This window comes from Austrofundulus limnaeus, unplaced genomic scaffold (genome assembly GCF_001266775.1).
Source record: "Austrofundulus limnaeus strain Quisiro unplaced genomic scaffold, Austrofundulus_limnaeus-1.0 Scaffold39, whole genome shotgun sequence".
Taxonomy (NCBI): Eukaryota; Metazoa; Chordata; class Actinopteri; order Cyprinodontiformes; family Rivulidae; genus Austrofundulus; species Austrofundulus limnaeus.
Genome location: NW_013952441.1, coordinates 1,768,948 through 1,784,523, shown reverse-complemented (window position 1 = coordinate 1,784,523; position 15,576 = coordinate 1,768,948). Strand labels below are relative to the sequence as shown.

General features: G+C 39.4%; 1 protein-coding gene across 1 annotated transcript in view; it reads left to right on the top strand.

Moving 5' to 3' along the window:
- Positions 1 to 14,050, top strand: part of LOC106516615 (thrombospondin-2) — a 16,993-nt gene extending 2,943 nt beyond the window's left edge. Inside the window, exons 4-21 of the mRNA XM_014007059.1 lie at positions 728 to 1,114; positions 1,597 to 1,690; positions 1,780 to 1,941; positions 3,499 to 3,675; positions 3,741 to 3,914; positions 4,193 to 4,323; positions 5,447 to 5,581; positions 5,663 to 5,881; positions 5,973 to 6,080; positions 7,455 to 7,614; positions 8,101 to 8,219; positions 8,313 to 8,547; positions 9,603 to 9,830; positions 9,907 to 10,037; positions 10,373 to 10,513; positions 10,657 to 10,754; positions 13,251 to 13,390; positions 13,660 to 14,050. Coding sequence (XP_013862513.1) covers positions 728 to 1,114; positions 1,597 to 1,690; positions 1,780 to 1,941; positions 3,499 to 3,675; positions 3,741 to 3,914; positions 4,193 to 4,323; positions 5,447 to 5,581; positions 5,663 to 5,881; positions 5,973 to 6,080; positions 7,455 to 7,614; positions 8,101 to 8,219; positions 8,313 to 8,547; positions 9,603 to 9,830; positions 9,907 to 10,037; positions 10,373 to 10,513; positions 10,657 to 10,754; positions 13,251 to 13,390; positions 13,660 to 13,667 — 2,847 coding nt within the window. The 3' untranslated portion in view covers positions 13,668 to 14,050. The remainder of the gene's footprint in view (positions 1 to 727; positions 1,115 to 1,596; positions 1,691 to 1,779; positions 1,942 to 3,498; positions 3,676 to 3,740; positions 3,915 to 4,192; positions 4,324 to 5,446; positions 5,582 to 5,662; positions 5,882 to 5,972; positions 6,081 to 7,454; positions 7,615 to 8,100; positions 8,220 to 8,312; positions 8,548 to 9,602; positions 9,831 to 9,906; positions 10,038 to 10,372; positions 10,514 to 10,656; positions 10,755 to 13,250; positions 13,391 to 13,659) is intronic.
- Positions 14,051 to 15,576: the final 1,526 nt, after the last annotated feature.

The following is a 15,576-nucleotide window of genomic DNA, read 5'->3' as shown; positions in this document are numbered from 1 at the left end:
GTTTAACGCTGTAAAAGTGAAAAAAGTAATGTTTCATCTGTTTCATACAAACTTACAGTCTTGTCACTTTTTATGATTTTGACCTTGTTTTTGGAAAAATTGTTTCCAGCTGCAACTATTTTCCCCTCATTTTATCACAGCAAAGTATTTARTTGATTATTTTCTCCATCAATCGGGTGAATGTCAAAAAGGGAAGAAAAAAATCGCATCACAAGTTCAAAAAGTGATGATCGAAATATGACTTTAAAGCTTCCTCTGTACAAACTGATGTATTGTTTTAACTGAAACTGTAATAATATTTAAAAGATTTTGCATGATTTGGTCTGGTATAAAAGGAAAAAGGAGGCTAAAAATTATTTAAAAAAATTTAAAAGTCAGAATGAGTTGACAGCTCAGGAACATTTTTATTAATTAATTCCTTCTTGTGGTTTGAATGTCACTTTTAAGATCATTTCAACACAACTTTTTATTTTATCATTTAGGGAATTTTATGTCAAAAGCAGCAGGAAGCAGCTTTTTTTCCAGAACAAATAATTAAAATGTCATCATTTTCTGGCAGGAGGCACAGAGGTTTGCAGTAAATCTTACAGAAGGCTAGTTTGGAGGGAAAATAATTAGCAAATCGGTGTCTGTGTGACATACTTCCACAGTAAAACTTGTGTGAAATAACAGAATGTTGGATTTTATTCCCTGACAGTGTTCTTGAATGTTTTATTATTCTTGTCAGTCAAAAGAAAATGAGGAGATGCGGATATCTTTGGTTGAGCTGAGCAGCAGCAGCAGCAGCAGCAGCAGCAGAAGTAGCATCAGCAGTAGCAGCAACGGCAGAAGCAAAAGCAATGGAAAGGAAGAGGACAACCATTCTGACAGAGACACAGACCAGGTGGACAACCATTTTGAGAGAGACGGCGATGGGGAGGACAACAATCCTGACAGAGACGGGGAGGACAACAATCCTAACAGAGACGGGGAGGACAACAATCCTAACAGAGACGGGGAGGACAACGGTCTTGACAGAGACAGAGACGGGGAGGTGTGGTGTGTGCAGGACGGACGAGTGTACGAGCAGGGAGACGTCTGGGAGACGGACAGCTGCACCTCCTGCTCCTGTCAGGTCAGAGCTTCATATCATTACAACAGGACAACCTAAGACATACATGCAGACCTCCCACTGAATGGAATATCGCAGAGAATGATTAATTCAGTTAAAAGACTTGACGTCTTTCTTACGATTGGACATGAGAGTGATGGTAATTTTCTTGCTGGACTCTCAGGTAGAAACCAGATGAGCCTCTTGTCCAAAATGTCAAAACATCCCTTCCAGTTCTGTTCACCAGGGAAGTTTCACATTTCCAATGTGGTTTGATTTATTTCCAGAGTCTCCCTCTGTATGTTTTTTCGTACTTCAGTCTAATCCTTGAGTCTGTTTCTCTTTAGAAAACATCATTAAGTTTAGTMAAGAATGCGTTCGGGAAGCAGCCAGACTTTATTCCTGACAGTGTAGCATTCCTCTGGCAMGAATCGAAACATCTGGCTCAAATAACGCTATATTTTCGTCACAATTTAAATTTATCACACGGGCCCTGTCTTCTCCAGGATGGGAAGGCTGTGTGTCAGCAGGCGCTGTGTCCCCCGGTGTCCTGCATCAATCCGGTCTTTGTCGACAGAAAATGCTGTCTTGTTTGTCTCGGTGAGTGAGATTTAGAGTTCAGAGAGTCGGGCCAACACATTTCATGAATGCAAACCTTAAACCTGGATACTTTGTGTCTGTGTTTGAAGACAACGAGGACGGCTGGTCCCCGTGGACTGAGTGGACCCACTGCTCCGCGACCTGTGGACGTGGTGGGCAACAACGGGGCCGGTCCTGCAACGGCATCACGCCCTGCGCCGGGCCCTCACTTCAAACACGCAGCTGCACTCTGACCAAGTGTGACCGCAAGAGTAAGACAAGTGGTCTCAACGGTTTGGTTTTAATGGAGTTCTTGCAACTGGTAAAACCAAAATAGGTCTCAAATACACCTCAAAGTGCTTGTAGTCCCATTAGACAGTGTGAGCTATAGTGAGGGAGCAGGTGGAAGAGAGCCTGAAGAGGTGAAGGAATGGTATGGAGCGAAGAAGAATGAAAGTTAGCAGAAACGATAGAATTTAGGGTGGATGTTATGTCAAATGTACTTGGCAGAAAAACTAAGGAAATTTGTGTTTGGTAGGTTATTTCTTATTTGTAACGATGCTTCTTTGCAATAAATCTTATACCGCTGGAAAGAGTTTCCAATTCCCTTTTAAAGGAGACATATCCTGCTTTTAAACCCTTTATTTGTCCCATTTAAACCATTCCGTTGGGGTTTAAGTTGCACTGCAATGCTTCAGTCTGAATTCCTCCCTATTGTAACTCCATAGGTCCCTCTTTCACTCCTTATCTGAGGTGTGTCTCAGATCAACTCATTTTGAGGCTGCCTCTTTAAATCCAAACAAGGAGCTTTACACACCAGTCCCCTCCAGATTCCAAACCGCTCCACTGTAGCTTGATCCAGGGGTTTACGATTAAATACAGCTGCACAGAAACGTTTTATATACAAATCAAAGACGTCAACAAGGGAAGACTTATCCATCCAGCCTTACATGTTGGAGCCAGAGTCTGACCCAGAGCCAGAGGAGAATAATATTGCCTTTATTCTCTTATAGTTCATTTTTAGTTCGTAAGTCCAGACCTTATTTGGCAGTTTCTTCACAATTAATTTGACGTACTAGTTCAGAARATGTCATAGAAAATAGAGAAAACTGAATGAATYATGACCCAAACAGAATATAAAAATATCTATGCAGAACTGGAAAAGTMTGGACATAAAAAAGTGGATTTTGCGTGATATGTCCCCTTTGGTGCATGTGTTATTAGTTATACTAATAATATTTTATGATAATATGTATAATATATTATAATAACAGTAATAATACCATTAGTTATTCTCATTTTATAAATCAAAGGCAAGAAGTATTTGAGATAGGTCTCAAATACACCAAGAAGATAGTCATTCATTTCATGTAACTTTGATTTGTAAAATGATAACTTTTAGTTAAAAGAAAATATAAATCAAAATTATGAAGAAGATTATTATTTTGTTTGTTATCTTGATTAAAGAAAATAAAATGTCTCTTTTGACGGAGTTCTTCTAAGGTCAAAGACAAGTGGAAATGTTTATTCCCCCTCGGGGTGACCCCTACATTGAGCAGTAGAGCTGAGTATGTGGGTTGCGCACATGAAAAATTTGCCAAATCTTCTCTGCCATTGCCAAATAATTTATTTTGCTGTTGTTATTGACACTTGTTTTGAGCTTCTGGTACCCCCCAGGTGTGGTAGTCATCATCACAATATTCAACAATCACAAACCAATTGCATGCTTTTCCAACAATGTGCGGCGTTAGACTAAAGCAGTTTCAGCAGTCCGTGTTATTTCAAGCTAACAAACGTTTAAAATGTCCGTGCACTCGTTTCAAATCTAGCTCGTGTTGACGGGAGCTGGGGTCTTTGGTCTCCATGGTCTTCGTGCACAACCACGTGCGGAGAAGGTTACAATACACGTGTCCGTCTGTGCAACAACCCTCCGCCACAGAAGGGGGGCAGGGCGTGCCCAGGCAGCGCCGGGGAGACGCGACCGTGCAACAACACAATCTGCCCCAGTAAGTACTAATCTACACTGTCACCACATCTCTTTATAGGTACAGTGTTGTGTCTTTGTGTGCAGTTGCAGGAAGGTGGACGGCCTGGAGCACGTGGTCACAATGCTCTGCGACATGTGGTGGGGGCCTCATAAGCCGCCAGCGGGAGTGTTCGAGTCCCGCCCCTCAGAATGGCGGCAAACCTTGCGCCGGTGAAGCTGCGGACTACGAAGCGTGTAACAAAGAGCCGTGTCCCGTTGGTAAATCAAACACTTCCTGTATGATCATCTTCACTTTAAAGGAAAACCTCCTATAATAAACTAATCCTCAAATCCATGAATAAATCCTTCTTTTATTTGGGGAAACATATTTTTAAACAATGCTGGATTACATTCAATCCTGTAGTGTTTATTCAGTTAATGAGGCTTAAGACATAAGAGGGAAATAATTAAAACCCATGAAAAGAAATGTAGGCTCCACTGACCCAGTCTGTGCTGGTTTTGTGTCGTTGTCGAACCTTAAAGCTTTTGTTTTTCAGATATGTGTTTGCTTTCAAGTCCGTGTTTTCCCGGCGTAGAATGCACATCGAGAAGCGACGGATCGTGGGAATGTGGACGCTGCCCTTTGGGTTTGAAAGGGAACGGCACACACTGCGAAGACGAAAATGAGGTGAGAGGGCCAGAGGGGATCAAATTTACTTTTATGACGTCTACTTACATCTAACAAACAAATGAAATAAAAGGAAACAGAAGGGTCTGAAACWAATTTTTGGTGCCACGCATGGTCCTCGCTGACTAACATCCCTGTCTGCTAAGCTGCAGACAAGAATCTTTCATTTCTTGGCTGCCTTGGGTGTTTTACTCTTTAGAGGTCTGGACTGTACAGATGTTTAGAACAGGAGACGTTGACAGYGGCAAGAAAACCTTTTACTTTCCATAAAAGGGTGTATTGTGGTTTTTGAGGTATGTCATTTTCCCGTTGGAAAGGCCGTTCTTGTTTAACCTTCAACATGTCAAAAATTTGTTAAAGTAAAATAATCCTTGTCAATACGGTTAGAGGCTGCAAGCACCACTGTTAGTTTTCTTTTTTTCATTTCTCACAAAAGTCAACTACGTAATTTAATAAAGTAAATTCCAAAAGTAAATTCATATTTGGCCAGTATGCACTAGTCCACTGCATCTAAGTTCTGCTAAATCTTCGAAAATATTTTTCTGTCTTTCTTGAAATGTTGTTTTTTTAGAACCTTTACCCAGAATTGTGTCCAATAATCAAAGCCAACTACAAATACAGATCTAAGTAAAGCTTAACTATCCTTTTATCGTCTTCTCCTGCTGTGTGATAAAAAATGTAGAATATTTCCCAATATTTTAATGAGCTCAAATTTGGTGGGGCAGTCGATCACAACACACTCCAAGTACTAATCATCCATTAGCTTTACCCACTACTTCCTTTCATAGTCACGGGGGGACACTGGTGCCCGTGTGCAGGAGTCGCTGTGAGAAGGGCAGGGTGCAAGTCCATCACAGGGCCACGTAGAGACAAATGAGGCAAACCCAAGCACTAACAGATCACATGAAATGTTGCATGAGATTACATAGTTTTATTTTCAAGGTTCCTTAACATAAAATAATCTTGGTTTAAAACTGGCAGAAAAAGGGTGCAGAACATCTGCGTTTCTTCAAAGAACGAAGGGCTTTTTATATATAACAGTGACTGTGAGCATAGCTCTACTAAGCAACAAACATTTCCTGTATTTGATGTGCTCACTGTGCCTTGTTCTCCATATCTTCAGTGTGAAGTGGAGGGGTTGTGTTTTACAAAGTGTGTAAACACAGATCCTGGATTCTATTGTCTGCCCTGCCCTCCTCGCTACAAAGGCACACAGTTGTTCGGCATCGGACTACAGGAAGCCTCGAAAACTAGACAGGCAGGCGTTTTCCTCTTTCCACATATTTCACCGAGCTTTAAACAACAATGCTATRTTCTCAAAGAAATGTTCTGGTCGTAGGTGTGTGAGCCACACAATCCTTGCAAAGACAACACACACACCTGCCACCAGTATGCGGAGTGTGTATACCTTGGCCTGGCTTCTGAGGTGTTGTATAAGTGTGTGTGTATCGTTGGGTTTGCTGGCGATGGCTTCCTGTGTGGTGAGGACCCTGACCTGGACGGCTGGCCCAGTACAGCGTTGCCATGCATGCAGAATGCCACATATCACTGTGAGAAGGTGAAAAAAAAAAAAACCCAAATCTATCAGCATTCTGAACCTTGTTCACACTGGATGGGACTGAATGAAGCTGTGTTATGATTGGCTGCAGGATAACTGCCCCAAAGTGCCAAACTCTGGACAGGAAGACTTGGACAAGGATGGGCAGGGGGACGCCTGTGATCCTGATGATGACAATGACAACATTATAGATGAGAGGGTGAGATTAAATGTGAATGCTGAATTGTACTTTGACATTTAAATTATTTATAGCATTCAGCTGAATAAGTGGTAGTGTGTTGACTCCAACATATGTATTCTGTATATGTTATGAATTATTTAACTTGATTTACAAATAAAAAATCCTTATAGAAATACAATGAGTTGCATTCATAGGCAGTATAGGCAAATGCTACGGGTGCTATCCATGTAGGGGGCACCACAAATGTGGAACAAAATTTTTTTATAACTTTTTATCAGCATAGATTTGATTTATTGTGTAGAACAATCACTGGGTCCTCTGGTTTATGAAGGTAACTTTTTCTGTGTGTTCTGCCTTCATAAAATAGTGATTTTATGTTGTTTTATTAATCCCAAGAATTTAGTCAAATGTTCTTCAAATGGTGGGAAATGCAGAATTTTGAGCAGATCTTTTACATTTTTTTAAAGTATACCCCTGGCCCCCGTTAGTACTGCTTCACTCCACAGCTGTTAGTTAACATGAACAAGTGTTCCTCATTGATGTCAGTAAATGTTGGCATGTATGATGTAAACTTCTGGTATTCTGTTTCAAATAAATTATATTGTTAACTATTTAATTGGACAACATGGTTTCCAAAGATAAAAACCAATATTAAAGACAAAATTATTTATTTTGTTATGTGAATGTATGTACATTGGCACTAAGATTTAGAAAATTGCACAAGGCGGTGCCACGTGAAATCCTGCCCAAGNGAAATGCAGAATTTTGAGCAGATCTTTTACATTTTTATTAAAGTATACCACTGGCCCCCGTTAGTACTGCTTCACTCCACAGCTGTTAGTTAACACGAACAAGTGTTCCTCATTGATGTCAGTAAATGTTGGCAGGTATGAGGTAAACTTCTGGTAATCTGTTTCAAATAAATTATATTGTTAACCATTTAATTGGACAACATGGTTTCTAAAGATAAAAACCAATACAGTATTAACGACAAAATTATTTATTTTGTTATGTGAATGTATGTACATTGGCACTAAGATTTAGAAAATTGCACAAGGCGGTGCCACGTGAAATCCTGCCCAAGGCGCCAAATGGGCTAGAGCCGGCCCTGTTTACACTGTTTTTTTTAATCTACTTTAGCGTATTTGCTCCATTTTTTGTCGTTTTTTGCTCCCTTTAGGTTCTAGCTACTGTCTTACATTTAAATTGTTGCAACKGTTTTGGTAATTGTAGCTTTACAACTAGTTTTGCMGATTTTAGCTTTTAGCTACTGTTTTGCTCATTTTGCCTTTTGTTCTGTTTGTTTATCCTTCAACAAATTTCAGTGAACTCATTCATCATTTTCACATTCCTAAGCGATGCAGCGAGTCTGAATGTGTTTGTTTTGCTCAGGACAACTGCCCGCTGACGTATAACCCTCGGCAGTTTGATTCGGACAGGGACGGGGTTGGCGATCACTGTGACAACTGTCCGTTTGACAGCAACCCACAGCAGACAGACACCGATGACAACGGAGAAGGAGACGCCTGCAGCATCGACATTGATGGAGACGGTATGAGCTAAACATTTGAACTGCAGTTATTAAAGCAAATATATTTCACACCTAATTGCACTATTAAAATAACTTGGACTATTCTGTATTTTGAAATTTGTAAGAGGAAACTTTTAATGTCAAACAACTGAGTGAAACAATGGGTATAAAAGTTTTATTTGCTATTTAGTTTGCTGTTTTAAAAATATTTTAGAGTGACAGTTGGAATTATGCTAACAAACAGATTTATGTTAATCAGCTTGGAAAGAACACAGTTTGTTTCCAACAAACTAAACAATTAAATGTGTTTAAAAAAACTTCAGACAGGAATCTGGATCAAATTATAAAGTAAGAAAGGAGTTCAAAATGGAATCTACTGACTCTTGAAATATGGGTTGAGTTAGCAAAACACTGTTTTGATTWATATTTGTTGTTGTGTAATATGTTCTACACAAAAAACAGATTTTTCTATCGTGCATGTGTGTGTGTTTGCTTCTTTCCCTTTAGAGAAACTGAACGAGTACGACAACTGTCCTCTTGTGTACAACACTGACCAGCGGGACACAGACATGGATGGTGTTGGAGACCAGTGTGACAACTGTCCTCTCCTTCACAACCCACTGCAGGTTCCCTAAAAAAAACCTCACAAAGCTCCTATAAGCATCAAAAGCTATAACTTAGCAATGTACAAATACGCAGCACGTGGTGTGTGTCTGCAGCTCGACTCTGACAGCGACCTGGTGGGGGACATGTGCGACGACAACGAGGACATCGACGAGGACGGACACCAAAACTCTCTGGACAACTGTCCGTACATTGCCAACAGCAACCAGGCCGACCATGACAAGGATGGAAGAGGCGATGCTTGTGACCACGACGATGACAATGACGGTGTCCCTGATGACCGGGACAACTGCAGACTGGTTCCCAACAGGGACCAGATGGACTCAGATGGTCAGTCTTGGCTCTTCCAGTGGATTTGCTTGCATTATTAGAACTGTTGTGCCTCTCAGCTTAAAGACTATGGCGGTGTCCTTATTCAGGGGCTGGGTCCTTCGAGGAGGCAAAGTTGAAGGCCAATTACGTCACAGATAGAATGTCCAAATTCTAAGTGGCCCACAAATGTGTCCTCCTTTACCTCAGATTTGAGGAACAGGTTCTGTGTATCCTTCACAGCCCACCCTATCCCAAAATGCATTGCGGGCTGATCGTGAGATTTTTATTTTTTGTTGTAATGGTGGACAAAGTGAGAGATATGAGTACAGTTTTAAATAAAAATCTGTGGGTACAAAAATTGAAAGTTTAAAGAGGTTGTGTTGTTAGGTCTTTGTCATTTGCGTAGACGTGTTTTCCAATATTATTCTGGTCAGAAATCATTATAAACGAGATCGAATGGTGTTTCCTCCAAGCTAATTTTGTTAATTTATAACATTAATTATATTAATCTTAATCTTCGTTTAGTCACGTCACAGTTGTCAGGTCAGGACATACGCTGGGGTTTTTAACTTAAGCAACCAGGTTGTCTGATTAAAACAGTTATAGTACAATCCTCATACCTGCCAACATTTGTTGACATTGAGGCGCAACAAGCAGGTGTGGAGTGAAGCAGTTGTAGGGGGATCCACAGGTATTCTCTCCCATAAAAGTTTGTAAAAGATCCACTCAAAACTGTGCATTTTCCAGCCATTTGAAAACAATTTTACTAAATTATTGGGAATAATAAAACCAGTATTTTATGAAGGTAGAACACTGAAAACCCGACTTTAGGCTGAAGGCTAGACTGTCCAAATTCACAGTCACTTTCCTCCCCTCTTTGCAGTCCACAAAGGACCTGGCCCACATAGAACAGGTAGGTTGGGTCCTTCAAAGGACGCAGCCCCTGAATTTGGACACAGCCTATGACTCTATGACAAAACATTTACATGATCTTATCATCAAGTCCTTCTTTCATTCGAAAACAATTCACAAGATCCAGTTACACGCTCTCCCTTTATTCCCCTAACTCCTAGGCGATGACAGTGGAGATGCATGCTTCGACGACTTTGACAACGACAGCATTCCAGACTCACTGGATCCCTGTCCTCTGAACCAGGACATCGGGTCTACGGACTTCAGGAAGTTTCAAGGCGTTTTATTGGATCCTAAAGGCACCACGCAGTCCGATCCCCTGTGGGTGATCCGCAGTCAGGGGCGGGAGCTGCTGCAGACAGCCAACTCTGACCCTGGAATTGCTTTAGGTGAGTTCAAAAGCAAGTTATTCTGAATATTATAGTTTTATTTTTAAAATAATCTATCATCTTATTGTTGACACAGGATATGACAAGTTCAGTTCTGTAGACTTCAGCGTGACTCTTTATGTGAACACCAACCGAGACGATGACTATGTAGGTATTGTGTTTGCCTATCAGTCCAGTCGACGCTTCTATGTTGTCATGTGGAAACAGGTGAGGATTCTTTAAAAAACATCCCCACTAAAATTTGAATTTTATTGTTATTTTTTGGCTCATAAAACTTTAGATCCTAAGCTAATCTTTACGTTAAAAAGGCTTTATTTAAAGGCGACATATAGGGCTTTTAAATCCTTCTTTTTCACATTTAAATAGTTCAGAAAACATCATAGCGAATACAGAAAAAACTAAATGGGTTGAAAAATATGACCCAAACAAAATGCATTTAATGACTAAAAAAAGTGGATTTTGTATGATATGTCCCCTTTAACCATCACTTCCTCTATATTCACCAGATAAATCGACTTTGTTTTGTTCTTCTGTGTGAGCAGGTGTCCCAGGCTTACTGGGAGAAAAGACCATCCATGGCTTTTGCCACTGCAGGCCTCTCCATCAAACTGGTCCACTCCAGCACCGGACCGGGGGAGTATCTCCGCAACGCCCTGTGGCACACCGGAAACACTAGACACCAGGTGCGACTGAACAGCCACTGCTTTTATTGTCATCCTGTTTGGACAAAATGTCTTATCTTAAAAGATAAACTGCCCCCAGTTTCTTTGCTTTTCACATTAAATAATTCCCCAGACCTTCTGTCCACTCTGTGTGTCGGTCTCAGGTCAGAACCTTGTGGCATGACCCGAATGAAATTGGCTGGAAGGACTACACAGCGTACCGCTTGCATCTTATCCACCGACCCAAAACTGGATTTATCAGGTACAGCGAGAGCTATTAGCAAAATATCTCATAAATGACTGGACAAATAATGAAACCTTAATCAAATAATCAATGGATGTGCATCTACAACTGGTTAACTTTTGGAGTCAATTTAATTCAAAATGACCATTACAGCTAACCTATAGCAAATACAAAAATAACCCCTGCTAAAATTTGATGTGGTAGCTGAGACGTTCTGTGGTACTGTGTGAGATCACGTTGTTGTTTGAACATAAGGTGATTGTGGTCTAAAATGCAACACTACTTATAGCTTGAGTTTAGGATACTTTCTGTAACTTCATTAACAGAACAGACCTTAAAATAGTCAAATCTTGAACAGAAAATCAGTAAACAAGCAGCCACTGTTCAAATAAAAGAATCTTACAAGACCTTTAAAAAGCCTGGAAAAACATATTACTTTAGAAATCTGAAGAAAGTGGCTCCTTGGAAGCAAAATATTAGAAAATGAGGGATGACTCAAGACTTTTGCTCAGCGCTGGATACTTAATGCCAAACGGGACAGCTGATGAATGAACGTTCAGACGTGTTGACATAAATAATTTCCCTCCTTGGCTGCTTTTCCTGCACGGAATCTGAACTTAAATTTTCATGATATGCTGTCATAAAACCACAGCTGGATTAAACTCATGAAAGTCACAGAACATTAAGGATTAAAAAAAAACAGAGATCCACAGATTTTCCTTATTACTGTTGGAAATACCATTTTTTATATAGTTGAATATACAGCCAAAGCTTTTTATGTTGTGGTCTTGTGTTTTACCTCATTTACCTATAAATCTGTAGACGAGGGCACTTCTGACTGTATATTTCCGTTCTCACGTATCCACGGGACACCAAGTGTAAAATAAAATGTTAAAATATGTCGCAAACACATTTTCATTATTTACCTCACTCAATTCTGCGTGTAAAATCCTAGTTTAAAAAATTTCCCCAAACATTTTATTGTTATTTAGCTCACTGTCCTTACATTTTGCTAATTTTTACTAAATTGAATGAAATTTTGTGACTGATTGAATTTTAGATGCAGTCTTGTATTTCACACTTTGTGCAGCCATACTGTATGGTTTAAACAGAGGAACGAAGTCAGTGTGTCTTATCAAYATGTGGCCTTTCTGTCTGTATAAACAAAGTTGGTTATGTTCTAATGCAGTGTTTCCCAAAGTTGGGGTCGGGACCCAAAGTGGGATCCCGAAACTTCAAGGTGGGGTCCTGAAAAGATTTTTTGAAATAATTACATTTTGGCCAGTTGTTCCAAAGGAGTGAGGTTAGTATATTTAAAATGGATAAATGTAGTAAATAAAAATATTGTTACTATGCCCATGTTTTGTTGACCTGACACAAATGTTTATCATCCAAAAATAGTTGGGGGCACAGGTCTCTGATACTGTTATTTTRTGGGTCAAAAGCTGAAAAGTTTGGGAACCACTGCACTTTGGTTCCCAAAGTTGGGCTTGGAACCCAATTATGGGTCATGAAGCACCTTGGATAATCTCCAGAAATCAACTTAAAGGGTCATAAAATAATTGCTGATGGAATATTTTTTCCTATAATTACTACAAAAACACAAAATAAGTAAAAATAAGTATTTATATGTGTGTACAAGCTGTTTAGATTGTCAAAACGCCTGTGTTTTTAAGGTTATTAACGAAATTCGTGTACTCAACCCGTAATATTTGGGGTCACAAGTTTTTGCCATGGATATTTTGTGGGTCAGAAGACAAAAAGTTTGGGAACCACTGGTCTAATGTTTAACGTATATGGCACCGCCCCCAGGGGAGTGACTAGGAAGTCAGATGTCCATGTTAAGAACTTGATTCATCATTAATCATTGTGCAGTTTTCTCTCCTAGATCAGCTGGGTTTTTATTATTTTGGTTCTAATAAAGCCCACGGTCTTTTTCACTCACTCAGAGTCCTGCTGCTTGTGGGCCTGATACGACTCAGATTAAGAATAAAGTTTATAGAAGAGATCAATTGGATTTCTAATATTTTATTCAGACTTCCAATTTATTGATAATTGTTACAAATTGTTAAATTTAAATGTTAAAAAAGCATGTGAATATTAAATCCTAAATCTAAACGTGTAAATATAATGAAAATTTTGAATATGAAATGTTAACCATGTCATCATCCTGTGACAAACATCAACTGCTGCTAATACCGCTGAAGATGGTCTTTAAATCTATTTTCTACTCAGATTTTACACTCAGGAAGTGAGCTACATAATGAAAATGTGACTTTGTAAACTTTTTATTTTACACTTGGAACCCCATACATACATGTAAAATGATGTATGATTTTAAAGGGATAGTCTAACATTTCTGAAGTGATTTCCTATCAAATAAGTAATCAAATAAATAGCAATTCTCAACCTGTGTTAATGTGTGAGTATACTGTATATGCCCATATGTTTAAAGCTTCCTAAAAATGTCTGAGTTGGGTTGTTGAACCTGTCTGTTGGTGCTCCTCACTGCAGGGTGGTTGTGTACGAGGGCAGGGACATTCTCTCCGACTCAGGCGCGGTTTATGACCACACCCTGGCTGGAGGCCGACTGGGACTGTTCGTCTTCTCTCAGGAACATGTCATCTTCTCAGACCTTCGATACGAGTGCAGAGGTAACGTGTCAACACCAAAACAGCTGTTCTTACCACTGAATACTGAAGGTTTTAAAGTGTTACCTTTGAGACATGTGAGATTATTTATAAAATGCTCTCATATCAATTAGTTGGTGTAAAAAAGGACTACAGTGTCTATTCTTGCAGTGAAGGAGTGAAACACAAAATGGAAAAATTAAACCAATGCTGTGCACTCAGCTGCTGTTTCTGATCGTTGTGGCTTTGAAGTCATTGATCTGCTTTTTTTTTTCTTTCTTTTTGATTCACAGATAACTGAAGTTTTTTTTTCTTGGGATGATCAGGATGCTCCACAGCAAACAGCCAGAGGTCCACAATAAACTCAGAAGATTTTAATACAACATGAGGTGTACTGGACGCAGGCCTTTTATGCAGCCAAGACTATCAATTAGTGACCGTCGTCCTTCTACCTGTCAGCTTTTTATGCAGCAGTATTGATTCCAGGCTCTCATTCGCTGTATATTACTCCTCTGGCACCGTGTCTAATGACACTCCTTGTTGCTTTTCGTTTGTGTCTTCCTAAAGGTTGTAAATAATTATTTATTGCGAGAGGCCAGATATAGGAGAGATGAAAATGATGATGGAGAGAGCTGAGCTGATGTCTGGTGGTAACTTATCAATAAAAGGCGTTTTTTTAATCAACTTGCTTCCCTTTTGTTCCTCCCTCCACGTTTTTGATGCACATTGAGGCGGAGATGTGGTCTTTTGCGCCATCTGGTGGTCAAGATAAAAATGGTCATGAATTAAAAATACAGTTTATGCACTTTGTGGCACTGTGACTGCTGAAATGTGCTGAAGAAGCTAAAGACTGACTTAGTACAGCTGAAATAAACAGAAGAGAGGTTAAAATGAGCAGAACACAAGGCAAAAGCAACAAAATAAAAGCCAAAAACTAATATCAGCAGAGCTGTAACTCAAAATTAGCAAAGCAATAGCACTAGTGTAGCTTAAAGTTGAAAAAGGAGTAAAGTGGTAACTAAAAGATCACAGTATCAAAACTGTAGCTGAAAGCTAAAAGTAGCAGAATTGCTGCTAAAAGTAGTGGACATGTAGCTAAAGGTAAAAATGGATAGCTAAAAGAAGCAGATCAGTGAATGAGATACAGAGAATAGAGGCGACATGCCCACTTTACTGTGGTACGAGCATGACGCCATCTTGTGAGGGGCGAGCTGTCAATGTCAACGGTTGGATTTCCAAGTAGAATTGCGTATAAATAGCACATTTTGTCCAATTTTTGGATCATTAATTCGTCATAGAGGAAATTAGACTTTAATCCAAGAAATTCATCACAAGCTGAATAAGGAAATCTCGGATAGCAAGAGAAAAAAAGTGTAAATAAGAGATCAAGTATTAGTCAAACTGCTGTATAAAAGATTATGCATCAATTGCTATAAATGCTTTCAAATACCGCAAATTGTTAAGTTGTGAAAATGACTCCCCACATTTTCCAGGGCGATTAGGAAAAAGCCAGAATCCTGAATTTTTTTTTTTCTAAGAATTCTGAAAATAAAGTTTGTCTAACTTTTCTGAAGTAGGAAAAAAGTCAGAATTCTGACTTTAATCTCAGAATTCTGAACAAAAGAATCAGGTTAAAAGGACTGACAAGCCCATCATTATTTAATTTTAGCAGATGGTAGATGGTAGGCTATTTCTCCTTCACAAATTCGGATTCAGTGAGAACAAATCTTTTCCTGAATGGCGCACAGCCCTCGCCCTGTTCAAGATGGCTGCTCGCTACCATGGAAAACCCACGTGATAGTGCCAGACTAATAAAAATAGCCTGCATCATTGGGATCAGTAGGCAAAAACATGTAACTAGCTGAAAGCTAAGAGTAGCAGGAATTTAAATAAAAGCTAAAACTGAGGAGCAGTAGTTAAAATAACAATTGTAGCTAAAAGCTAAATGGTTAAAACAGCTGAATATCTGCAAGCAAAATTATTGGCTAAAAGTTGCAATATGGTAGCTAAAATACTAGCAGTAGCCTAAAAGCTAAAGTGGCAGAACAGCAGCTAAAACAAAAAAGGACAAATTAGATCAATTATGCTGAATCAGATTTTTTAAAAAGCAAGGTTTCTAAAACTAACTGAGGGCATTTCAATGCCAATGTCAATTTTATTTATAYAGCACATAAAAACAACAGAAGTTGGCCAAAGTGCTTCACAATTAA